Below are 25,032 nucleotides of genomic sequence, written 5' to 3'. Positions count from 1 at the left end.
CACTCCCCGAGAGTGCTCCTACTGTAATCTCAGCTCCTTACCTGTATAAAAGACACCTGGGAGCCAGAAATCTTTCTGATTGATAGGGGGTCAAATACTTGCAAATAAATGCAAAACAATGTATAACTTTTCTGAAATGCGTTTTTCTGGATTTTTTTGTTGTTATTCTGCCTCTCACTGTTCAAATACACCTACCATTAAAATTACAGACTGATCATTTGTTTGTCAGTGGGCAAACGTACAAAATCAGCAGGGGATCAAATTATTTTTTCCCTCACTGTGTATGGGGTTATAGTAAGTAGTACATCAGGTGTTAAACTATTTAGGGTTTATGGATCCGTTCGGTCCTCAGGTGCAGGTCTGAGATGTCTCTGTGAAAATAAAGATTTAATTTGTAAGTAAGATCATCATGTAGAAGCTTGAATATTTGCTTCTTAATATCCATGTGTGAATGAGGTACTTTTCTGACCCATAACACATGGTGTACTACATTAGTCATGACTTATTGAGAGGAAAAAAAATTACCATGATTAAAATCTTGCAATTTCCTAATGCTTCCTTCATCTCTTGGTACTTCAGCTGCATTAAATTGTGAGCCTTTTTCTCTTCTTCTCTCTTCTAAAACAGCAAGAAGCAAAAGAGGTTAAAACTCAAGGGCTTACTTTCCCCATCTGCATTGGGCCACGTCCATTCAACAAAAAAGGAAACTGACGTCTTAAACTAGAAATGTTTTATTTTGTTGAAGTAAATATAGCCTGGGATTCGCTCATCATGCAGCACAAACATCACAACTCCTCATATTTCTTAATCATTATTATTTAGGTAACTGCGGGATGCAAGGATTTTCTCACTTACCACCATTATCCCGTCGCATTTCCCACGCACATCATGGAACTCTTCCTCCAGCAGCTGTACTGAGCCTTGCAGTATGGTCACCTGGCATATCAGTTCAGACACCTGCTCTAGACCTGCACTGGACTCTGGAATCTCCTGGAAGTTCAATAATCAAAGCTTGTTTGTCACCAAATCCTGACTGCACTGACTACACTGACTATACAACAGGTAACTGAGACTACCAAGGAGGCAGAGGTGGCAAAAACAACTAACCTTCATGCGATCGCACACTGTCTTCAGGTTATTCTGAGCCTTCTGCTCTCGCTCAATCTCCTAAAACACAGCCATAGAGCAAAAGAGATTTAAGTAGAAAATAAGGACTTGACACCACATTGACTTTTTTTCTTCTCATTTAAAATTTGCTATAGCAGTCCTACATTTCATTCGTGGTTTAATGAGAGGAGAAGCTTACCTGCTGTAACTCGTTACAGTTTTGTAACAGCACCTCATACTCTGATTTCAGGATGTTATAATCCTCTTGTGTTTTCCATTCATCCTAAAACACAGCAACAGAGAAAATTACAAGGTTCAGATTTGTTTACATCTACAATGAGCCACTTCTGAAAATGTGTATTAAGTAGATGCAGTGTAACAAATTTAAAATTTGGAAATGCATTTTTCTTCTCTATTCCAGGATTTCAAAAACCGGTAAAATCTATGACCAATGACACGATACAAAATAAGTACTGATTATCAACAGCCAAATGATATAAACCTAATATGACTGAACTTTTTAATACTTTTTTAAATTGTGCCCCAAATTCTATTCATCTCAAAAACTGCAAAAGTGATGTTTATTTTGTTCATTTATCCTGTAGAGTAACTCATCATGCAGCAGATGTTCTGCTTGATGTGAGAGCTTCCTATTTACCTCTCTTAACTTTCTAGTCATACGCTGGCTCTTATTGATCTGTGCTTGCAGCTTGTACACAATATCCTGCAGATCATTTGACTGAGATGTCAGGTCATGGTTCTTTGTCCTTATCTCATCATTGGACTTCATCATCTGCTCATATTTCTTCTCAGCTTCAGCCAGAGCATCCTGCATGTCCTACAGGAAGAGTGTTGGGTTTGTTTACTTTCTACACACCTTGATCTCCGCAATCATCAGAACAGCATAAAAGGATAAGAGACAAAATGTTGCAAAAAATATGCCTATGTGAGATTGGACACACACAAAAAGAAAATCTAACCTTCCTATTGTTCTCATAGTTCCCATTGTTTTCAAAAGATTTCTTCATATCTTCGTACTCTGACTTCAACATTTCATGTTTCTCCTTCTCCTGCTCATACTCCTAAAACACAGCCATGGGGCAGATGAAGTTTAAACTTCACTACTTACTTTTCACATCAGGCACTCTGAGATCCATTCAGTAAAAAGAAAGTCAGCATCTCAAACTAGAAATACAGCTTTTATTTTGTTCCCTGTGCTTATATCATGTGGTGTGCTTATATCATGTGGTGTAACACAGACTTCGGAAAACCTTCAGATGAGCATTTACTCTGTGGTTCATGAAAATCCTGTACGTTCTGAAAAATGTTTAGATCTTACGCGTGACCCTGACACTGGCATTAATTAAAGAATATGAAAAAGAAAGTAATCGACCCAACAAAAAACCCACAAATTAAGACAAAATGGGACTGAAGCATTAAGCCGTAAACAAATTCCTCAGCTGATGGAAGATTACGAAGAACATGCTACATATTAATACATAATTGTTTTTGCATCATATTGAGTCAAAATGTCTTCATTTCTGTCTTTATTCTCACTGTTCATTTCGTTCTCTAAGTGATCTGTGCGTTTGACCTTTTATGGACTTTTGTGGGTGTCACTAAATGTAAATGAGCTGTGTCAGGAACGCGCTTTACACCTTATTGTGTGAAAAGGATAAATCAGGCTCACTGTGAGTACTTATATTATTTATAAGGGAACTACTTAATGCAAGGATTTCTCACTTACATTCCTTAAGAAGTTACACTTCCTGTATGTCTCAGAGATCTCTTCCCTTTTCTCCTCTACTGCGTCTTGCAGTAATTCGGCTTTAGATGTCAGGTCGGTGCTCTCCTTCTTTAGCTCAGCATGAAAGTCATTCAGCTGCTCGTATGTGGTCTGAGCTTTAATCACTGCCTCCTTGAAGCACTATAACCAAAGAGGGTTGGCTTTATTTACACATTCAGACACTTTCAGACTCATCTCCTTACTCGGCAGAACAGCATGAAGTTGTTTGGAGGTTTTACTTGTAATGCTAACTTTACCGCTTCACTTCAGTGAAAAAGAAATAAATTCAAAGTAACATGGATTTCAGTCAAGTAGAAATGAAGGACCTTTTAATCCACATGGACTTAAGTGAGTTTTTTGTTGCATGTTAATTAAAAATGGTTGTAGCAATAATATAGAAGTGATGAATTCTCAAAACTTACTTCTATTTGATAGCGGCACTCTTCTATAGATTCCTTCGCCTTAGTATACTCTGACTTCAACATTTCGTGTTCCTCCTTCTCCTGCTCATACTCCTAAAACAAAGCCATGGAGCAGAAGAGGTTTAAACTTCACTACTTACTTTTCACATCCGACATTCTGCGATCCATTCAGTAAAAAGAAAGTCAGCATCTCAAACTAGAAATAAAGCTTTTCTTTGTTTCCTGTGCTTATATCATGTGGTGTAAGTCATCATGCAGCACGAACACAGAGCCTCATTTATCGCTACGATTCATTCAGAAAACCTTCAGATGAGCATTTACTCTGTGGTTCATGAAAATCCTGTACATTCTGAAAAATGATCTTACTCATGACCCTGAGTGTGTGTGAATATATACATAAGAAGTCTAAACTAATGAACTTCCCAACTCGATCGTCTTCAGACTATAACATGCATCGATTACTAAACTTTACTATTTAGATATTTAGATACTATTTATGCTGCTGCTTCTTATTCCACGCTAGTGATAATCTTATACATTACTAAATATTTTAATATCAAAATTACATGTGTCAGGATTGAGCTGTGTCAGGACTGAGCTGTGTCAGGATCGAGCTGTGTCAGGATCGAGCTGTGTCAGGACTGAGTTGTGTCAGGACTGAGCTGTGTCAGGATTGAGTTGTGTCAGGACTCAGCTGTGTCAGGACTGAGCTGTGTCAGGACTGAGCTGTGTCAGGACTGAGCTGTGTCAGGATTGAGTTGTGTCAGGACTGAGCTGTGTCAGGACTGAGCTGTGTCAGGACTGAGCTGTGTCAGGATTGAGTTGTGTCAGGACTGAGCTGTGTCAGGATTGAGTTGTGTCAGGACTGAGCTGTGTCAGGACTGAGCTGTGTCAGGATTGAGCTGTGTCAGGATCGAGCTGTGTCAGGATTGAGTTGTGTCAGGATCGAGCTGTGTCAGGACTGAGCTGTGTCAGGACTGAGCTGTGTCAGGACTGAGCTGTGTCAGGATTGAGTTGTGTCAGGACTGAGCTGTGTCAGGACTGAGCTGTGTCAGGATTGAGTTGTGTCAGGACTGAGCTGTGTTAGGATTGAGTTGTGTCAGGACTGAGCTGTGTCAGGACTGAGCTGTGTCAGGATTGAGTTGTGTCAGGATTGAGCTGTGTCAGGACTGAGCTGTGTCAGGACTGAGCTGTGTCAGGATTGAGTTGTGTCAGGACTGAGCTGTGTCAGGACTGAGCTGTGTCAGGACTGAGCTGTGTCAGGATTGAGTTGTGTCAGGACTGAGCTGTGTCAGGACTGAGCTGTGTCAGGACTGAGCTGTGTCAGGATTGAGTTGTGTCAGGACTGAGCTGTGTCAGGATTGAGTTGTGTCAGGACTGAGCTGTGTCAGGACTGAGCTGTGTCAGGACTGAGCTGTGTCAGGACTGAGCTGTGTCAGGATTGAGTTGTGTCAGGACTGAGCTGTGTCAGGACTGAGCTGTGTCAGGATTGAGCTGTGTCAGGATTGAGCTGTGTCAGGACTGAGCTGTGTCAGGACTGAGCTGTGTCAGGACTGAGCTGTGTCAGGATTGAGCTGTGTCAGGATTGAGTTGTGTCAGGATCGAGTTGTGTCAGGACTGAGCTGTGTCAGGATTGAGTTGTGTCAGGATCGAGTTGTGTCAGGACTGAGCTGTGTCAGGATAGAGCTGTGTCAGGATAGAGCTGTGTCAGGACTGAGCTGTGTCAGGACTGAGCTGTGTCAGGATTGAGCTGTGTCAGGATTGAGTTGTGTCAGGACTGAGCTGTGTCAGGACTGAGCTGTGTCAGGATTGAGCTGTGTCAGGACTGAGCTGTGTCAGGACTGAGTTGTGTCAGGATCGAGCTGTGTCAGGATCGAGTTGTGTCAGGACTGAGCTGTGTCAGGATAGAGCTATGTCAGGATTGAGTTGTGTCAGGACTGAGCTGTGTCAGGATTGAGTTGTGTCAGGATTGAGCTGTGTCAGGATTGAGTTGTGTCAGGACTGAGCTGTGTCAGGACTGAGCTGTGTCAGGATTGAGCTGTGTCAGGACTGAGCTGTGTCAGGACTGAGTTGTGTCAGGATCGAGCTGTGTCAGGATCGAGTTGTGTCAGGACTGAGCTGTGTCAGGATAGAGCTATGTCAGGATTGAGTTGTGTCAGGACTCAGCTGTGTCAGGACTGAGCTGTGTCAGGACTGAGCTGTGTCAGGACTGAGCTGTGTCAGGATTGAGTTGTGTCAGGACTGAGCTGTGTCAGGACTGAGCTGTGTCAGGACTGAGCTGTGTCAGGATCGAGCTGTGTCAGGACTGAGCTGTGTCAGGACTGAGCTGTGTCAGGATTGAGTTGTGTCAGGACTCAGCTGTGTCAGGACTGAGCTGTGTCAGGACTGAGCTGTGTCAGGACTGAGCTGTGTCAGGACTGAGTTGTGTCAGGACTGAGCTGTGTCAGGACTGAGCTGTGTCAGGACTGAGTTGTGTCAGGATCGAGCTGTGTCAGGATCGAGTTGTGTCAGGACTGAGCTGTGTCAGGACTGAGCTGTGTCAGGATTGAGTTGTGTCAGGATCGAGCTGTGTCAGGACTGAGCTGTGTCAGGACTGAGCTGTGTCAGGACTGAGCTGTGTCAGGATTGAGTTGTGTCAGGACTGAGCTGTGTCAGGACTGAGCTGTGTCAGGACTGAGCTGTGTCAGGACTGAGTTGTGTCAGGATTGAGCTGTGTCAGGACTGAGTTGTGTCAGGACTGAGCTGTGTCAGGACTGAGCTGTGTCAGGATTGAGTTGTGTCAGGACTGAGCTGTGTCAGGACTGAGCTGTGTCAGGATTGAGTTGTGTCAGGACTGAGCTGTGTCAGGACTGAGTTGTGTCAGGATTGAGCTGTGTCAGGACTGAGTTGTGTCAGGACTGAGCTGTGTCAGGACTGAGCTGTGTCAGGACTGAGTTGTGTCAGGATTGAGCTGTGTCAGGACTGAGCTGTGTCAGGATTGAGCTGTGTCAGGACTGAGCTGTGTCAGGATTGAGCTGTGTCAGGACTGAGCTGTGTCAGGATCGAGCTGTGTCAGGATCGAGCTGTGTCAGGACTGAGCTGTGTCAGGATTGAGCTGTGTCAGGATTGAGTTGTGTCAGGACTGAGCTGTGTCAGGATTGAGTTGTGTCAGGACTGAGCTGTGTCAGGATTAAGTTGTGTCAGGACTGAGTTTGTGACAGGACTCAGCTGTGTCAGGATTGAGCTGTGTCAGGATTAAGTTGTGTCAGGACTCAGCTGTGTCAGGACTGAGCTGTGTCAGGGCTTTACACTGAACAGGTGATCAACATAATCGGTGTTTCTAAAATAAATCCAGTAGAAAGATTTTGGTTTACACAATCACACAAAACTTGACTAGAAGTAACCTTACTAACTGAGGCCCACTGTGAGCACTCTCTTTATTTATTAAGGAACTGTGAGGATTTTCTCACTTACCTTCGTTAACTCGGCGCACTTCTCATATACATCATGAAGTTCTTTCGTGTGCTCCTGCACTGTGTCTTGCAGCAAATTTATGTTGGATATCAAGTCAGAGTTCTCTTTCTCTAGCTCAACTTTGGACTTCATCGTCTTCTCATATTTGTCCTCAGCTTCATCCAGAGTGGCCTGCAAGTCCTACAGCAAAAGTGTGAATTATTCAGCAGTGTTATTATCGTTATTTCCATCTTGTTCCATCATTAGACACATCAGCCAGCTGGTGGTAATGAGTAAACTTTAAGCCTGATTTGTATTTCTGCATGCGAGTACATAAGGATGTTGTATGTGGATTCTCACACAGGGAAATATTCAGACTTTCAGATAAAATGAGTCTGCCTTTTAGGAGGCACTGCTGCATGAACCACTCCAGAATCAGTGTGAATAATTATAAACCATGTAAATTCTTACTAAAGCTTGTCTGAACTGTTTTAACTAGTCTGTATTCAGCAGTATGTTTTATTAAACTTTATGCCTCGACACTAATACTGTTGATGGACATGAAGTCTTATCCTTCTATTTAATATCATGTCCAGCATCACTACTCACACCTCTCAGGCTCCAAACAGCTGTTTCACTCGGCAGATATCTTTCTCAGTATTTACCAGATTATTTGATATTCCTATTATTTTGAAAAATACTGTTTATACTGTTAAAAATACTGATGATGTTGTTGCTCACCTCAGTTTTTTTCTCACACTCTCTCTGTGTCTCACAGATCAGGTCCTCCAACTCTCTCACTTTGTCCTCCAGCTTGGACACCTTGACCTTCTCATCCTGAAAGTGCACCATCCACATGTTAGTCATTTACTTTCACACATTCAGACATTTTGAGGACTGACAGCAGATTTGGGAAGACAAAATAGTACTGAAGAATTAACAATCTTGGATAATTCAGTTCAATCAGCAGTGTATGAAATACTAAAACCAAGTCCTTCTGCTACCAAAAAAACAAGTTTATACGGGGAAAAGCTATACAGGAGAGCTAGGAGCATATATTTACTTACACAGCAGCATACAAGTTTATAAAACACACAGAAAGTGTTGAAATATAAATGTTCAATAGGAATTATAACCGAGTTTCCATTACGAACTGCTAACGGCTAATATAGCCACACAGCTAATACCTAGCTCGAGCTGACAACGTTTTAATACTTAGATATAAAAGTTGGTTATCTGTAGTATCCTGAGGTGAATGTTATTATCTTTTAAGGACATTTTGTTGGAATAACCACTAGAGGTCACTGTGTGCTTGTTGTTGTTGTTGTTGTTAAAGATGCTCTCTTGTTAAAGTCAGAGAAGTAGGTGAGAGAAGAAGACTGGTTATTGTACATGCCGCTAAAACAGACCCAAGGAAAAGTTATAAGAGTATTATCCGCCTGGTTTGTCTACACGATACAACATTATCTAGAACAATGTTTTTAGATACCACATTATCTAAAAACATTGTATTAAAGTTTAGGTTTGGTTATGTGGCTCTTATTTACGAGTTTTTAGGGTTATCCCTGAGGACGTGCAGGACGTAGCAGAGCCTGAAGGGAGATTTTTTATTTAAATATCAGGAACATTTTCCACCGGTATCATCCTGGATTAAAGGAAAAGTCAGTAAAATGTCCATAACCACATGTTTTGCTCAGCGTGCTGAAATATTACAGTAAAGATATAAATGTTTATATAAACTGTAGATACTCACCAAACGTCGTTTCCTCTCAAAATGAAAAACTCCAGCGGCCACGACTGCAGCTCCAGCTCCAATCAGCAGGGGGCGCAGTGGATGACCGGGGATCCAAGAGCCAATGAAACCTAATAAATGTTGCATTATTAATCTGAACTCGGTAAAACAGCCTCTCAGTTATAAGGTTCAATCAGTACGGATTTTTTTTTCTACCAAAGAAACAGCGTGTTCTATTACGTCACAATGACAGTTCTAGAAGAGGGGCGTGGTCGGGTGGTTCGGGGGAGGGGGCGTGCTCGTAGTTTTTTTTCCATAATAAACTAAATGCCACTAAACACTAAGAGAGTACAGGAAGTGAGGGACAATGCCATGATACCCCACTGATCACATGCTGCCTGGGACTAGTGGAGGTTTATTTATGCTTCCAACAGTTTAGATGATTAAATCACAGATTTCGTACATCCCAAATAACACCATGCATATGCTTGCTTCTTTTATCAAGTATCTTGAATAAATCAAAATTATAAGTGATAAAATAGAACAGAAGAGGCATGTGTGTACTCATGAGTCTTACATACAGTGATAATAAAATAATAAAGTAGTCTCTATCTCATCACTGTGAATATTCAAAAACACTAAATGACAAAACACTACACCACCACAGAGGCAGTTCTCAGTCATGTGCACTAGGGGGCGGTGTATATTCATTTTTGATTATTTTACCAAAAATGCTGCTTGGAGCTTAACTTTCATTCTTCTGAAGATTATGAAAATATTTTGCTAATGTTTACCATGAATGCTACCTAACGTTAGGCTAAAACACAACAACTAACACTTCTATAAATCTTATTATGAATAATTATGAAATTAGGAAAGGTCAGCACGATCCCAGCCTGAATTCCTTGACCATAAATTTCACTTGTTTAAAGGTAGACTCTGTTAGAGCAGCACAAACCTCACATCGAGTTTATACGTCGCTTTACGTGCCTGGATGCTGCTCCTCTTCTAATAAACTCTGGACGATTCATTCCAAAAGTTATCTAGTGAAATAATAGTGAAAGTATTTGCTAGGGTTTTCGGCCTCTGAATTTACTTTTGAGCAGCAGCAGGAGATAAGTGTGTACAGCTCGGTGTAAACACGTCACCTTCACCATCCTTAAAGAGTCTGGGTGCAGCGTGAGTCTGGTATACACCATACCTCCTGAATATGGACTGTTATTAGATCTACTGAACGCTGCCCTGGGAACGAGGACAGAAAGAGAAGTTTATTGCAGGTACATAAGGAATTGGGCCGCTCGCTGCAGGAGACTTGTGTCAATGCCACGCCGAGTCTTTTCTCCTCTCCCACGGCCATTCGGCTCATCAGCATCTGCTGGGCGATTTCTCGCTGTTGCAGCAGGGGTGTGGACTTCTTTCCCTCTGGAGCCGGGATGGATACGGTCCTGAGTGTAGGAATGATATTGTTCTTTGTTCCTAGGCCGAGGAATGCAGACACGTGGCCCTGATCCAAATGCAAAGCGCCAGTAACAGAATCACGCTGGTGGCACTGGATCCAGTCCGGAATTCAGGAGACAATTTATCCCATCAACATTTGACCAATCACATCTTTTCAGGGTCCTGCCTCAGCCACCACCTGAAGGACCCGAGGAGCCTTGGAACAAAGCAGAGATCCCTTTGCTCTGTTAGCAGTGACAGTGTACTTTGGGGTGTTAAAGCGACCCACTCCAGCATGGCACTCATCACTGCTGGGTAGACTGACGAGCAGCTAAACCCCACTCCATCTGCTGCAGGGCAGAAAAGAAAGTTTTCTAACCAAACTGAATTCTTTGACAGGATGAGGCTGCAACTTTTCTACTTCATCTGCTGACGATTTCATCACAGGAACATATAAGTGTGTAAATGTACAGAGCTAGAAAAGAAACACACACTACAGTACAGTAAACACAGTCAATACAACACAAAGTCCACATTCAACACTATGTGGTGAAGGAAGCTTAATTCTGCCATTAGCTGTAGATGGATGAGAAGAATGAGCAACCTTCTTGAGGGAAATTGTGTGGTACTGGTTCTGACGGAGGATGAGGACGGGTTCACTCTTGAGTCTGGTTCCTCTGGAGGTTCTTCCTCATATTATCTCAGGGAGTGTTTCCTTACCACCACCACCTCTGGCTCGGTAATTAGGGATGTGTATGAGTGCATGTGTGCGTGTAGGAGTGCGTGTGTGTATGTGTGATTGTGTGTATGTGTATCTGTGTGTTCATGTGTATGTGTATGTAAGTGTGTATGTGTGCGTGTGTGTTAGTGTGTGTATATGTGTATGTAAGTGTATATGTTTGTGTGTTTGTGAGTGTGTATATGTGGTGTTTGTGTAGGTGAGTGTGTATATGTGTGTGTGTGTTTAAATGTGTCTTTATTTGTCACATATACAGTACTGCACAGTGAAATTCGCATATCCCATCCTTGTGGCGTGATCGCTGGGTCAGCCATGATGCAGTGCCCCTGGAGCTGAGGGCCTTGCTCAAGGGCCCAACAGTGGCAGCTTGTCAGTGCTGGCGCTTGAATCCCAATCGTCCAGCCAACAATCTAGAACCTTAACCACTTGAGCTACCACTGCCCTGTGAGTGTGTGTATGTAAGTGTATGTATATATATATAAGTGTGTATATGTGTGTGTGTGTCTGTGTGCGCGTGCACACGTGTATGCGTATATATGTGTGTGAGGATAGAATAGACCACTGAGAGGGAAACGTGTCTTATTTTGATTTGATATTTGATTTGAAACTTGTAAATGTTGACTTTACGCTGTTAGTGAAGGAGCAACATGAATAAAGTCGACTTGATAGTGTTAAAGTGCAGGTATGGGTTAAAGAAGAGTGTGTGTGTGTGTGTGTAAGAGAGAGAGAGAGAGAGAGAAAGAGAGAGCATGTGTGTGTGTGTAAGAGAGAGAGAGAGAGGGAGTGTGTGTGTGTGTGTAAGAGAGAGAGAAAGTGTGTGTGTGTGTGTATGTGAGAGCATGTGTGTGTAAGAGAGAGAAAGTGTGTGTGTGTGTATGTGAGAGCATGTGTGTGTAAGAGAGAGTGTGTGTGAGTTTATGTGTGAGTGTGGGTGTAAGAGAGAGAGAGAGAGTGTGTGTGAGAGAGAGTGTGTGTGTGTGTCTGCATGTGTGTGTGTGCATTCAAGTGTCACAGCTGTTTGAAAGTAAACACTACCTCTGTGTGTAATGTGGCATTGTGTTTTAAGTTTCTCTGACTGCTTTAATGTTTACATACCGGCTTTAATCCGATGTGACATTTAGACAAACGCTGCATTCGTGTGTGTGTGTATTATATTTACTTCAATAAACTTCATTTATATGACTCTAACAGGCAGCAACAACAAGAGAAAGTCGTTAACAGAAATAAAAACGGCATGTCAGTCATTCACCTGAGGTGAAACACACACACACACACACACACACACACACACTAAGCCCCAGTTTATCAGGATGTGAACAGGAAAGTGTGATTCGCTACACGAACCCTAGCATTACCGTGTGCTCCTCTAACTCTGAAAAAACACACCTGGAGTTCACACACACACACACACACTGAGCTCTACAAAGTGTCCTCTTTATCTGGAGGTGAACAGGAAAGTGTGATTTGCTACGCGAACATGACCGTTAGCAGTTAGCAAGTTCTCCTTAAATAGGAGAAAAAAATGGCACAAATCACTACTGGAGTTCTGTCCACACACACACACACACACCTCCATTCCATACTGTGTCGTCCATTTTTCCCATGAAATGAGCACTGTGAAGTGTCCTTGTCCACACGATATGATCAGGAAAGCTAGCGCTAGTTCATCAAGACATTTTTAAGGGTTACTTCTTTTTTTTGGAGTTAATTAACTCACTTGACTAAACGTGGCATTACAAATCTGTAATAAATCGGAAATAAATGTTAATTATTTAGTAATATAAAACTGTCTAAGTAACTAGCTATGAATATGCATGAATTATGCAAATGAGGGAGCATTCTCTTGCAGGCTACTTAAACCTGTGTGATTTTTTTTTACCAGAATGAAAACACAGCAGCTGAACGTGTCCTTGTCATCCTCCTACCTGAGACACGAGTGGGGTGAAGCCCAGGAGCTCATTTACTGAGGTGGAGTTCGTGATGTTGCTGCAGAAGAGACACACAGCTGCAGATCAGTGTAACACAGATGAAGCTCCAAATCAGTCTGCTCTCAGCTTGCCAGCTTTTTTTCCCTTAATAAATGAAATCATCATTTAAAAACTGCATTTTGTATTTACTTGCATTATCTTTGTGTAATATTAAAATTTGTTTGATGATCTGAATCTGAATAAGTGTGACAAATATGCAAAAAAATAAAAAAAATGGAAGGGGGCAAAAACCTTTTTACAGCACTGTACACTATATTGCCAAATGTTTTGGGATGCCCCTCTAAATCACTGAATTCAGGTGTTGTTTTTCAGGGGTTGGGCTTGGCCCCTTAGTTCCAGTGAAAGGAACTTTTAATGTTTGAACATACCAAGACATTTTGGACAATTTCATGCTCCCAACTTTGTCCTGACCTCAACTTGATAGAACACCTTTGGGATGAATTATACTGTGAGCCAGGACTTATCATCCAACATCAGTGCCCGACCTCAGAAATGCGCTTCTAGAGGAATGGTCAAAAATTCCCATAAACACACTCCTAAACCTTGTGGAAAGACTTCCCAGAAGAGTTGAAGCTGTTATAGCTGCAAAGGGTGGGACGACTCCATATTACATTCATGTGCATGTAAAGACAGACGTCCCAGTTTTGGTCTGGCTCGCAGTCTCCACTCTAATTCATCCCAAAAGTGTTCTATCAGGTTTAGGTCAGGACTCTGTGCAGGTCTGTCAAGTTCCTCCACACCAAACTCCCTCATCCATGTCTTTATGGACCTTTCTTTGTGCACTGGTGTGCAGTCATGTTGGAACAGGAAGGGGTCATCCCCAAACTGTTCTCACAAAGTTGAGAGCATGAAATTGTCCAAATTGTCCATGTTGGTATGCTGAAGCATTAAGAGTTCCTTTTACTGGAACTAAGGGACCAAGTCCAACCCCTGAAAAACAACACCTGAATTCAATGATTTAGAGGGGCATCCCAAAACTTTTGGCAATATTTGGAGTCTTGGAGACTTTTGGAGTCTTGACTGCAGCTACATTCATCTCCCTGGTTTCTAATGTGAATGTTACAGTGAAATATCCTTCCTCTGTGTGTGAGGACAATAAATCTTGCTTGACTAGACGTAAAAACAACTCGACAGGTCCGTGTGCAGACTCGTAGCATTCGTTATTTTGCATATTTATTTAGAGAGGCATAATCATAACACAGTATTAAACACAACACAGTGTAGAAGACATGTAAATATAAAGAGTGTCAATCAGCTTCAGCGTCTGTTTGCAGAGTCACTCATTCATTCAGCGAATCTTAAGGCGTCTGAGGAAACATCACTGCATCCAGTAAACGGAACCAGAATGGATAAAATATTTGATGTCTCATAGTAAGAAATATTTATATCCGTGCTGCTGTCAGAGCAAAAACTCTGCAATGTTGCTAGTGCAAGTTAATACACAAAGTGTGAACAAATCAATAAATAAATAATGAAACACTAAACACCAGACAGGTGAACACAGCAGGGCAACAAGTGAAGGGACGGGGTAACACTCACGCTGTTACCACATCATCACATCACTCATTTTATTCATAATGGTACTATAGCAGTGTTTGGATCAAGGTGAATAATAGTTTACTACAGTCATCTGACTGTAAAATGCTGTAATTTTACTTCAGTATATATCATCATTTATTTTTATATATAATTTCCCCCCATTTCTTTTTCTTTTTTGAAACAATGCCAATGCTAATATTTGCTAGATAGTTACTGCTGGACACACAGTAGCTCTCACACTTCAAATAACTGATCAAACGCATAATATTTCATATTAAACCGAATCATTTACTCAACGTGTTTCATCAAACATGAAATTCAAACATTCACACTGAACAAAGACACAGGTTATAACGCACAGAAGAACAGAAAGGCGTTTAATCGCAACTACAGTCTTATTTAAGTAACACACTTTTATATTGATGACTGAGCAAATATACTGCACACACACACACACAGTATGCAGTATCTACACTTAAGCATTGAATCACTATTTAAATTGGCTTCAGTTCAGCAGGAAAAACCTTTTTGTGGGAACAAAAGCTGGACACTGTGTGTGTGTGTTTGTGTGTGTGTGTGTGTGTGTGTTTGATTTGCTTTTCTTCAGAAGTCATGACTTGAGCTTGAAGCTACAGTTAAAGTTAATCATCACTTTTTATAAATTTTTAAAGTAAACAAATACTGATAACAGGAGACAGAATCTAATATAAACATCGTCCTTATCTAATCTCTCATTACATTTGTTTTGTTTTTTATATCTGTAGAATTTTCCTGAATGCTGCTAAACTTAAAGTGACTGTAACCGGACTATCTGACAGTCCATTCCCCCGCGTGTGAGCGTGAAAACTCGTCCATCCAGGTGTGTGTTTTTTCAAAATTTTTCGTATTCCGGGACATAATTTCATGCCTGAATAAAACTGCGTCATGCTCCGAGTTTCTTTAATCTGGAAACAATTTCCTGACGGATTACGGATTACGCAGCCTGAACAGATTAAGCATGAGTGGAACGAAGGACGGAGCAAGAAAAAAAAAAAACAGAAGAAAGAGAAGAAACATCCACTGAGGAGAGATAGAGCCTGAAGTGGGAGAGAAAAAAACACGTCAGGGAAAGAACGTGAGGTTTGAGTGTCTTGAAGATGAGCTGCTGGAGAAGAACATGGAAACTTTTCACTAAGATAATAGTTAGTGTGCTAACAGGCTAGGTTTAGATGAGTTTCCACACACAGCTTCCAGCAGCAACACAGATTATTACACATATTTCATTAAGAAGCAGAAAATGCTGCATTTAAAATCCGAGCCAAAGTAACAAAATAAGAAATAGTGATTTGTATACATTTATCAGACACTCTTATCGACTTAAATTTTACCTCAATTATACAACTGAGCATTAAGGGCCTTGCTTAGGGGGTCCAGCAGGGGAATCTTGGTGGGCCTGGGATTCAAATTCACAACCTTTTCATCAGTAGTCCAACATTAAGCTAACAGTTTTGCATTTTTTTCTACATACATAGCATAATTATAGCACAACAGGTTCAGGCAGCTTCATAATCACAGGATGGAGAAGGTCAGAACCAGAACAGACAGGTTTTCAGTCGAAGCAGCAAAACATCCATAAAAAAACAAAAAAAACGCTCTTCAAAAAATGGCGAGTTGACGTTCGCCTAAAAAGAATCGTCTCATTCTCAAACAATCAATGCAACCTTTTCTTTATATGATGTTTTTTTTTTTTGTTATTCCCTGTTTTAACAATAACAAGGCGAATCCTCTCACACTACAATTTTACAATCACAAACTCATTATAGGATATATCATACTGAGGTATCACACACACACACACACCTGAAAACTGGTTTTGCGCTTTGACTCTCATGCTAATATTTTTATTAGCTGATCAGTGAAAATAAAGAGGTGATGAGAGATCGCTGCAGTTTGTCATTCACTGATGTGAAGCGACGGGTGAAAAACGAGTGTCACAATAAAGGCTGTAATTCAGTGTATGGTGCCACATTGTTAACACACACACACATACTCACACATACACACACACACACACACACTGAGCTCTTTAAGCCACAATAAAAAAAAGCGCCGTCATTGGGACAAAGTGCTTTTGTTCAGTCGCGCTTTCACCTTTTCATCCAGCACTCTTTTCACTGTTTCAGGAAGTGAGAGCCACCCTCGGTCACTCGCTCACCCGCTCTGTGTTTTGCTGAATGTATTAAAGCCGGACGGAGAAAAAAAATCCCATCGCCGCTTTTGCGCCTTTTAGTCTTTGTTTAAATGGTTGTCAGAGGTAATAAAGTGAAACCTGGAGGACAAAACGAGTTTAATGGGTTTATCACTCGGAGGGAAGAGTGGATTCGGGCCTCACGCCTCTGAGAATTTACAACATTCCATAAACATGCTGTAGAAATGCTCTAGAAATGAATATCGCTTTGTTTCATGTTTCGAGATGGAAATTCGTAGAATCTCGGGCACCGACAGGCGAGATACAAACATCACACACACCTGACAAATCTGAGACGTAAAGCAAAGAATGAAGAAGGAATCAGACAACTTCACAAGAGACCATTCTGCCATCATCAAACAGAGATTTAAAGAAAAAAGAAAAAGTCTCTATTTCCGTATCAGGATTATAAATTAGTATAGCACGTCCACACTGGGGCTCGGTAACACCTCACGGAGAACAGTTAGATAGGAGACGTGATATACATCATCATCATCATCCTCAGTGATAAGACCATGAATATTTACTCAATAGCTAAAACACAAGACACAACCAGGACAGCATCCTCGAGTGGAGACAGGGCCAGAACCAAAACAACAGCATGTGAAACTTCACTCGAAGTGCACAAAAGATGATTATCAAATCAGAAATACAGAAGAAGAAGAAGAAGAAGAAGAAGAAGAAGTAGATTGTAAATTTTGTCTTCACTACAGAAGAGTTTCTCAGTGACATGACAAGCTGTGTGTGTTTATTTTTTATTATCTTATTTACTTTGTGAGAGAGGGGGGCACTGATTGCTCAGTGGTAGGTTTCTCGCATGCCACGCGAAAGGCCCGGGTTCGTACCCCAGCCACTGGATGCAGTGCTGGTCCCAAGCCTGAAAAAAAATGGGAGGGCTGCGTCAGGAAGGGCATCTGGTGTAACGTTGTTGTGCGGACCAGTTTGTCCGACTTGCCTCCAACTTAGAGAGAGAAAAAAACAATTGTTTAGAGCTGCTTTATAGGGTCAGAACTTACCTCTAGGATGCTACACAATATTAAATATTATATTATATTTATAAATATAATATTAAGTATAAATAGTTAAAAAAAGGATTGTGTCTTCTACCTGGTATTGTTGGCTTTTCCCCCAAATAAACCACATGCTGATATTGTTCTCTTCTTCATACAGGAAGAACTTCACGTAGCTCACGAAGGTTTATGACACTACATCAGTTTAGCTGTTTTAAAATTCCTGACACTTATTTTACCTCAGTTTTTCACTGTACATGTATTTCTTTCCGCTCTCGTTTTCTTGCTTGCTTTGTCCTCAGAATTATTTGTTTTGGGTTTTTTTTTCCTGACCTCCTGTGGGACATTTAACGGTATGCGTGTTTGCTTTTGTGCACAAATATGGTAATTAACGTCATTTTGCTGTGTTCATTTGGACCTCAAAGGGGCGATCGTTATCGTTCATTATGAAATAAAGTCATCGTTCCCTCGAAAAGTCTGCATCGCATTTTCTTATTCAGCTACAGCTACTGATAAAGCTTTATTTAAACTGTTTATATACAAAAGACTTTAATCGCCTGTGTTTCATCCTGCTGTGTGTGTGTGTGTGTGTGTTCTGGGTGGAGGCCACGTTGCGCCCTGATTCTTTAAAGATAAAAACACAGAACATCAAACAGAGAGGAGTGAAATAAATGACAAGAAATATGAAAAGTGAAAAGTGTCTCCTCAAATGAACCTGGATACTTTGGACATAAACGATTGTAGACGGTCACTTTCAATATTATTTAACTTCATCTGCGATCATTCAGTGCTGACATGTCTGACCCAGACCTGAACATCATCCAGAAGAGCTGCAGTGAGCCATGATCAGCTTCAGAAACGTTCAGAAATCACACAAAGACCTGAAATTCATGCAGCAGAAAAATGAGACATTTATCTTCTTATCTTCTTAGTATCAGCTTCTGTGTGGAAATGAGAACCCATAACCTCCTCAATCTGTCTTCAGCAGAAACCTCACAGCAGAAATGCTTCTGTACGGCACACACACACACTGTCTGATCTAACACTTTTACTGTCTGATCTAACACTCACTTACTGTCAGATCTTACACTCATTTACTGTCTGATCCCATCTAGTGTATGCTCTTATACTCATTTACTGTCTGATCTTACACTTATTTACTGTCTTATCTTACACTCATTTACTGTCTGATCCTATGCTTGTTTACTGTCTGATCTAACACTCACTTACTATCAGATCTTACACTCATTTACTTTCTGATCTTATGATTATTTACTGTCTTATCATACACTCATTTACTGTCTGATCTAACACTCACTTACTGTCAGATCTTACACTCATTTACTGTTACATCTTACACTCATTTACTGTCTGACCTTATGCTTGTTTACTGTCTGATCCCAACTATTGTCTGCTCTTATGCTCATTTACTGTCTGATCTTATGATTATTTACTGTCTTATCATACACTCATTTACTATCTGATCTTATGCTTGTTTACTGTCTGATCTAATACTAACTTACTGTTTCATCTTACACTCATTTACTGTCTGAGCTTATGCTTGTTTACTGTCTGATCTTACACTCATTTACTGTCTTATACTCATTTACTATCTGATCTTATGCTTGTTTACTGTCTGATCTTACACTCATTTACTGTATGATCTAACACTCATTTACTGTCTGATCTCACTCTCATTTACTGTCTGATCTCACTCTCTTTTACTGTCTGATCTTACTCTCTTTTACTGTCTGATCTAACACTCAATTACTGTCTGATCTCACTCTCTTTTACTGTCTGATCTTACTCTCTTTTACTGTCTGATATTACACTCATTCACTGTCTGATCTAACACTCACTTACTGTCTGATCTAACACCCATTTACTGTCTGATCTTACACTCGTTTACTGTCTGATCTTAAGCTTGGTTTTGCTCTGACCTAACATGTCTGATGTCTGATCTAATGCTTCTTTACTGTCTGATCTTCCACTCATTTACTGTCTGATCTAATCCTTGTTTACTATTATACTTGTTTACTGTCTAATTTTTACGCATGTTGACTGTCTGATACTCTGCTCAGTTACTGTACTGAAACTACTTTTCCTCACAGAAATTGATCAGGTTTATTTCAGATTCTTTCTTTCTTTCTTTCTTTCTTTCTTTCTTTCTTTCTTTCTTTCTTTCTTTCTTTCTTTCTTTCTTTCGTTCTTTCTTTCTTTCACAGTAAAGTTTGAGCTGAAATGGCAGTAAAGTGAATCACACTGATGAGTGTTTGTTAAACAGAAAAGCAGAATCATGGCTGCTGGACTGCTCTCATGTCCTCGGAACAGCAAGTCACTGTGTGTGTGTGTGTGTGTGTGTGTGTCTGTGTGTGTGCGTGCATGTGTGTGTGCGTGCGTGCGTGTGCATGTGTGTGTGTGTGTGTGTGTGATTAGAGTTAAGGGGAACAGAGCAGATTTTAAGGAGAGAAACTGACACAGTTAGATTTCATTTTTATTTTAAACTCATCCTCTTAGTTACACAAACACAATAATACACAAATATTTATTTGAAACACTGAACTGGATTTTTATTCAAAATCATCATTGTAGTTCCAGTATGAGTGAACCTCTAAACGTCAGTTGCTATACATAACATTAGTGCTATATTTTCAAACATTAGTGGTTATATTTTATAATTTTGCCGTAGTTCCTGTTTGGTAAGAAATTAAAAAAATACACAGTTGGAAAAGCAGCAGAATGTGGAAGATGAACAGAGTCCGGACTTTCTCAGCCTGTTTTTACTGTATGTATGATCTACTTCCTGTGCTTTTGTTCTGTGGTGTCCTGAAGGTCAGACAAAAGACAGGATCCAAAGAACCACTGTGGAAAAAAGGCGTTAGCAATTAGCATAAGGATCAAATGTCATGATCATTCACAGTGAAGAAAAAATAGCTTTTGAAGCGGAATAAATGCTAATTACATGAACTTTATTCCTCTGTAGTTATGAGGATATGGCCCAGTTAGGTTTGAAATCATTTCAGCTAAACATTTTCCTCTTTTTAATCACATTCAGAGTTTTAATAACTGACATCTTGCGCGGTGACTAATGAGCTTTCTCAGTTGTCACATTATCCGACATTATAAATGTGAAAAAAAGATTAAAAACCATACATAATCATTAGAATACAGACTGCCAATAGTTTCAGAGAAATGATGTGTTTTTGATATTCTTTATAACCTCTGACTAGAATCAATATGTGCGTTGTTGTGACATTGTTATTTCCAGTCTGACACTGTGTCCAAAAATCCATTATTTATTTAATGTTAGCGTTTTAGCTCCTGATCCCCTGCAGCAGAAATATAATTTATCAAATATCACTTAGCATTCATGGAATACAGATGATGTAATTATGCTGCAATGTGTGTGTGTGTGTGTGTATGTGTGAGAGAGAGAGGTTTATGAGGAAGCTTTAAAAATAATTTTGTGAAAAATAAATGACCACAGCATGTGACTTAGCAAAAAAAAAGAAGAAAAAGAAACACTTAGGCTTGGAGTTGTCATCAACTGAAGTTGATTATTTTCCAATTACAAGATGCTGATGTTATATTTCTCTTAAACAACAGTCCATCAGGACGCCATGCACAGTTTTCGGAATAGACGATCTACCTTGTTTTCAGAAAGTGGGAGGAACCCAGAGGAACTCCTCATGAATTGTGGAACTTGGAGCTTCATCGTGGGGCAGCAGCTTCAGACATTACAAAGTATAGAGAGATAGTGATGAGATAAAGCCAGAACCTATCACAGCTTAAGAGATCAGAAAAATGTGTCTCTGATGGAAGCCATGAGTTTCATGGGCAAGCTTTGAATAAGTGCTCCAGCATGGATGAGACGAGTAGAGAACTGTAATTGTACCTGAGGATGTGAACTGTAGTGATGATCACATAGGCACTTCTACTACATCGATGTCATCATGGGAAACATCTGGATGTATATAAAGAGCTCTACCCACCACACCACCCTTTGAACCTTGATCATTTTCTGAACGCTGATCTCCAAGTTTTGAAACTTGCTTCAGTCTCCGACATCCAGTAGCAAATCTCCGAAACACAGTTTCTGTGATACGTCCTCTACACAGCCTGTATCACACTCTTCAGATGTTTCTGCCCTCTAACTATGACATCATCACTATTTTTAAGATGTTTGTGCTTCATCTCTTAACTCTGGTAAAGATATTATAGCTCTGTTTCCCAACTCTATTAATGATAATGCTGCTTAACATCCTAGAGAGAAGACATCACCCCTTCTTTTCCTGACTCAAATTAAGGATGTCTTTCCTGCACCTTTTGACTCTCTTTTGAACACGTCATCATTCTACTTAGAAGTTTGTTGGTTTAATTTCCCAGCTTGGATAAACCGTCACGTTTCGACTCCATTAAGGATACCACTGCTTAACCTCTTGACTCTGGTGAAGACATCTGCACTCATTTACTGACTCTGTTAAAGATGTCATTACTTCACCACCTGACATTGGAGAAGATATTGTTGCTGTGTTTTTCAACTCCTTTGTAGGTGTCATATTGCTGTTGCTCAACCTCCCAACTCCAGCAAAGACGTCATTGTTCCTTTTCCCAACTCTTGAGTATGTTGTTTCTGCTCCTCCTGACTCCATCGAAGACATCATCACACCATTTTCTGACTCCACTGGAGACATCATTGCTCCACCATCTGACATCATCACTGTTTCCCAGCTTCACAGAGATGTTGTTGCTCCACCTCCCGACTCTGGAGATGACATCATTGCACCAACTCCAATGAGGATGGTCTTTCTTTACCTTCCAACTCAGGTGAACACATCATCGCTACATTTTTTAACACAGCTGTTGTTGCAATAACTTTGCCAAAAATGGCGAAAATCTGATTCCACCAAGAAAACCGTAGTCCTGCCTCCCTTATCTGATTTTTTAGACCCCCTGGTTATAGAGTCCTGGTTCATTATCCTGCATGTTCCTTGACTATATTTGTTTAGACCTAGAATGGAGATCACTGAGGGTAAACTTCAAAATGTTGCCCTTAATATTTGTTTTGTACACATGATTCCTGCCCCAGTGGGCCGCTTAATGCTGGTCACAGTTCCTATTTCTGACGACTAGGTGCAATAATAACAGTGAGCATGTCCTGCCCCACAATTAGGCAAATCTGTAAAGCAAATCATCTTATATCTGTGCAATAGAAAATTAAAAAAAAATATTTCTGGTGTTTTGGGGAACTTTATGAAGATGGCTGATATAAACGGTGAGGCACTGCACCTTAAAAGTGACCTTCCACTCCTGGTGCTGAAGATTATTGTGATGATTATGGTCATTGAAATTAATTTATTTTAACTGTTGCAGTCTTGATGATTATATCCTTGTTGCATATATTTAAATTATCTTGCTGCAATTCCTCTTGTCTTTGTACTGATATCTCTTACTATCACTTACCCAGTTCCATCGCTCTTTCCTCTCTTTCTCTCTCTGTCTTTATCTGTCTGTATCTCTGTCTCAGTCCCACGCTCTCTGTCTGGGGGTTCAGTAAGTTTACTGTGCTTCCGTTCAGTGAAAGCAATCGTGCATAAAGTAAATGAAAATGTCAGCCAAAGAAGAAGAGGAACAAAAAACACATGCCATCATGTGTGTGTGATAGAGAGAGAGAAAGAAAGAAAGAGACAGAAAGAGGGACAACGAGAGAGAGAGACTAACATCTCTTTAATTACCAAAAGCATAAAAAAACAAAACACCCATCAGTGCAAGTAATATATAATAATATAAAATATGTAAATATAACAGACAAAATAGAACAAAGGCAAAAGACAAACAGATAAATATATAAATATAGATACATTCATATATAAAAAACAAAGGGAGAGAGAGAGAGAGGGAGACAGAGAGAGAGAGAGAGAGAGAGAGAGAGAGAGACAGACAGACAGAGAGAGACAGAGATGTATTTTGGTTCAGAGAGCAGTAGACAGACAGACAGACACAAACAGACAGATGTACAGACAGAGAAAGAAAGAGAGACAAACAGACAGACAGACAGACAGAAAAAGAGACAGACCGAGAGACAGATTATTTTAACAGTTTGAAAGAAAAATCAACAGACAGATGAGGAGACTTGGTGACAGAGTGAGATATTTTCACAACCACACTGTAGTTATCCGTTTTAGGTTTTGTGTCTGTCACACTCACAGCAGCACTGCAGAGCGAAACGCTGTTCGAGTGGTGATAAAACACTTCCTGCTTTAAAGTGCACACTTTCTCCCTTAGGCCCTAAAATCTACCTGTGTGTTAAAAGGAGAAAACAGGGCTAAAAACTTCACTCATCTTTCTTAAGCTGGAGGGGAATCACACACACACACACAAACCTGTCAGCGAGTTAAGATGCAGTGTTTCATCTCTAGCACTCTCTCTCTCTCTCTCTCTCTCTCTCATAATGATGAGACTCCTTTCCTCATCCCAAATCTAGGCAAGTGTGTTCCTGTCACATGCCATCAACATTGGGAGCTGATGGCATGTGACAGGAACACACACACACACACACACATCTTGTCTAGCATTAGTGGTAAGTTTTCTCTGTCCTGTTTTACAATAACTCCATTCACCCTCTCCTTCCCATTTGAGACACAACTCGGCTCCATTCACAACCCACTGTGGGAATGTTTCTCCTACTGTGTGTGTGTGTGTGTGCGCACATGTGAGTGTGTGTTTCTCTCCCCCCTCTGCCTGTCCACTTCCCTTTAAGAAAAGGATCACTGACACAAAGCAGCCGACCAAAGGTCACTAAGGAGGCTGCGTTTAACTGGCTTAGAATTGGGATTTAACCGCTTCACTGAAACCTGATATATTGGCACAGATCTCTGTTTTTTTAAAGGTGGCAATTTTTAAAGTTTTTCAGAAAAAAAGAAATAAAAATACTTTCATATATCCTGCTTGCCTACTTGCTGCCTCACATTGGGCTGATGAAGCCTAAACCAAGGCAAGTCACTTATCTAGCATGTTTATGATTATACATAAACAACATGACTTCCATTTGCTACATACATTCAGCACAAGGTTAAAAATAAATGTCATATAAATAAATGTTTTATAGATTATAACTAATATGTCATATTGTGAAATAGTTAGAAAAGAAAAGAAAAAGTTAAATACAGAACTTCAGAACCACAGGGCATGAAGATTTTTGTCATTATTTTGAAATAACTGCTCCATCCATCTGTTATCCTACACCAGGTCACAAGGAGCCTGGAGTCTGTCCCTGGGGAGCCAGGGACACACTGGATGACACTCGCACACTACAGAGACATCGGTCCATCTACAAATCATGTCTGGGGAGGAAGAACCCAGAGGAAACCCCTGAAGCACGGGGAGAACATGCAAACTCCATGCAAACACAGCGGAGGCGGGACTCGAACCCCTGACCCCAGAGGTACTAATCACTGAACCACCGTGCTCTCGAAAGCACAAATCAGAATACAGAAATAATCTTACACCTTGCAGTTCAGGGCTTCTGCAGATAAGCACGATTTGTTAAGTACGTCTTTAGTTTCTTTTGCTTCAATGATCCATGATGAACATGAGCTTCCACTCTGGGTGCT

At 40.6% G+C, this 25,032-nt stretch overlaps 1 protein-coding gene and 1 long non-coding RNA gene across 4 annotated transcripts; one reads left to right on the top strand and one right to left on the bottom strand.

The window, feature by feature from the left end:
• Positions 1–225: 225 nt before the first annotated feature.
• Positions 226–8,679, bottom strand: LOC131354230 (uncharacterized). Of its 2 annotated transcripts, XM_058391618.1 has the most exons (12): positions 8,501–8,677; positions 7,489–7,584; positions 6,769–6,948; positions 3,316–3,408; positions 2,855–3,034; positions 2,088–2,189; positions 1,766–1,945; positions 1,307–1,390; positions 1,108–1,167; positions 856–990; positions 526–618; positions 226–371 (listed from the first exon to the last, which is right to left on the bottom strand). In XM_058391618.1, exons 1-12 carry the CDS (start codon positions 8,624–8,626, stop codon positions 330–332), a joined length of 1,371 nt encoding a protein of 456 aa, XP_058247601.1. In that variant the 5' UTR covers positions 8,627–8,677; the 3' UTR covers positions 226–329. The 2 variants fall into 2 exon arrangements, with proteins under 2 accessions (XP_058247601.1, XP_058247603.1); XM_058391620.1 differs by lacking the exon at positions 2,088–2,189 and having other exon boundaries at positions 8,501–8,679.
• LOC131354240 (uncharacterized) lies at positions 3,108–12,711 on the top strand. 2 transcript variants are annotated; one of them, XR_009204726.1, is made up of 3 exons: positions 3,108–3,241; positions 7,526–7,605; positions 12,538–12,711. It is a non-coding gene; the product is annotated as an uncharacterized LOC131354240 (long non-coding RNA). The 2 variants fall into 2 exon arrangements; XR_009204724.1 differs by lacking the exons at positions 3,108–3,241; positions 7,526–7,605 and adding exons at positions 9,464–10,655; positions 10,912–11,113.
• The last annotated feature ends 12,321 nt before the right edge of the window (positions 12,712–25,032 follow it).

Source organism: Hemibagrus wyckioides, linkage group LG06, assembly GCF_019097595.1.
Source record: "Hemibagrus wyckioides isolate EC202008001 linkage group LG06, SWU_Hwy_1.0, whole genome shotgun sequence".
Taxonomy (NCBI): Eukaryota; Metazoa; Chordata; class Actinopteri; order Siluriformes; family Bagridae; genus Hemibagrus; species Hemibagrus wyckioides.
The sequence above is the reverse complement of the archived record's forward strand: the minus strand, read 5'-3'. Positions and strand labels throughout refer to the sequence as shown.

Coding starts and splice junctions, on each gene's coding strand:
- LOC131354230 (XM_058391618.1), bottom strand. CDS start 8,626: ATGCAACATTTATTAGGTTTCATTGGCTCTTGGATCCCCGGTCATCCA. Junction 6,949..7,488: donor AGTGTGAGAAAAAAACTGAG/GTGAGCAACAAC, acceptor CTTTTGCTGTAG/GACTTGCAGGCCACTCTGGA. Junction 1,946..2,087: donor ACTATGAGAACAATAGGAAG/GTTAGATTTTCT, acceptor CTCTTCCTGTAG/GACATGCAGGATGCTCTGGC.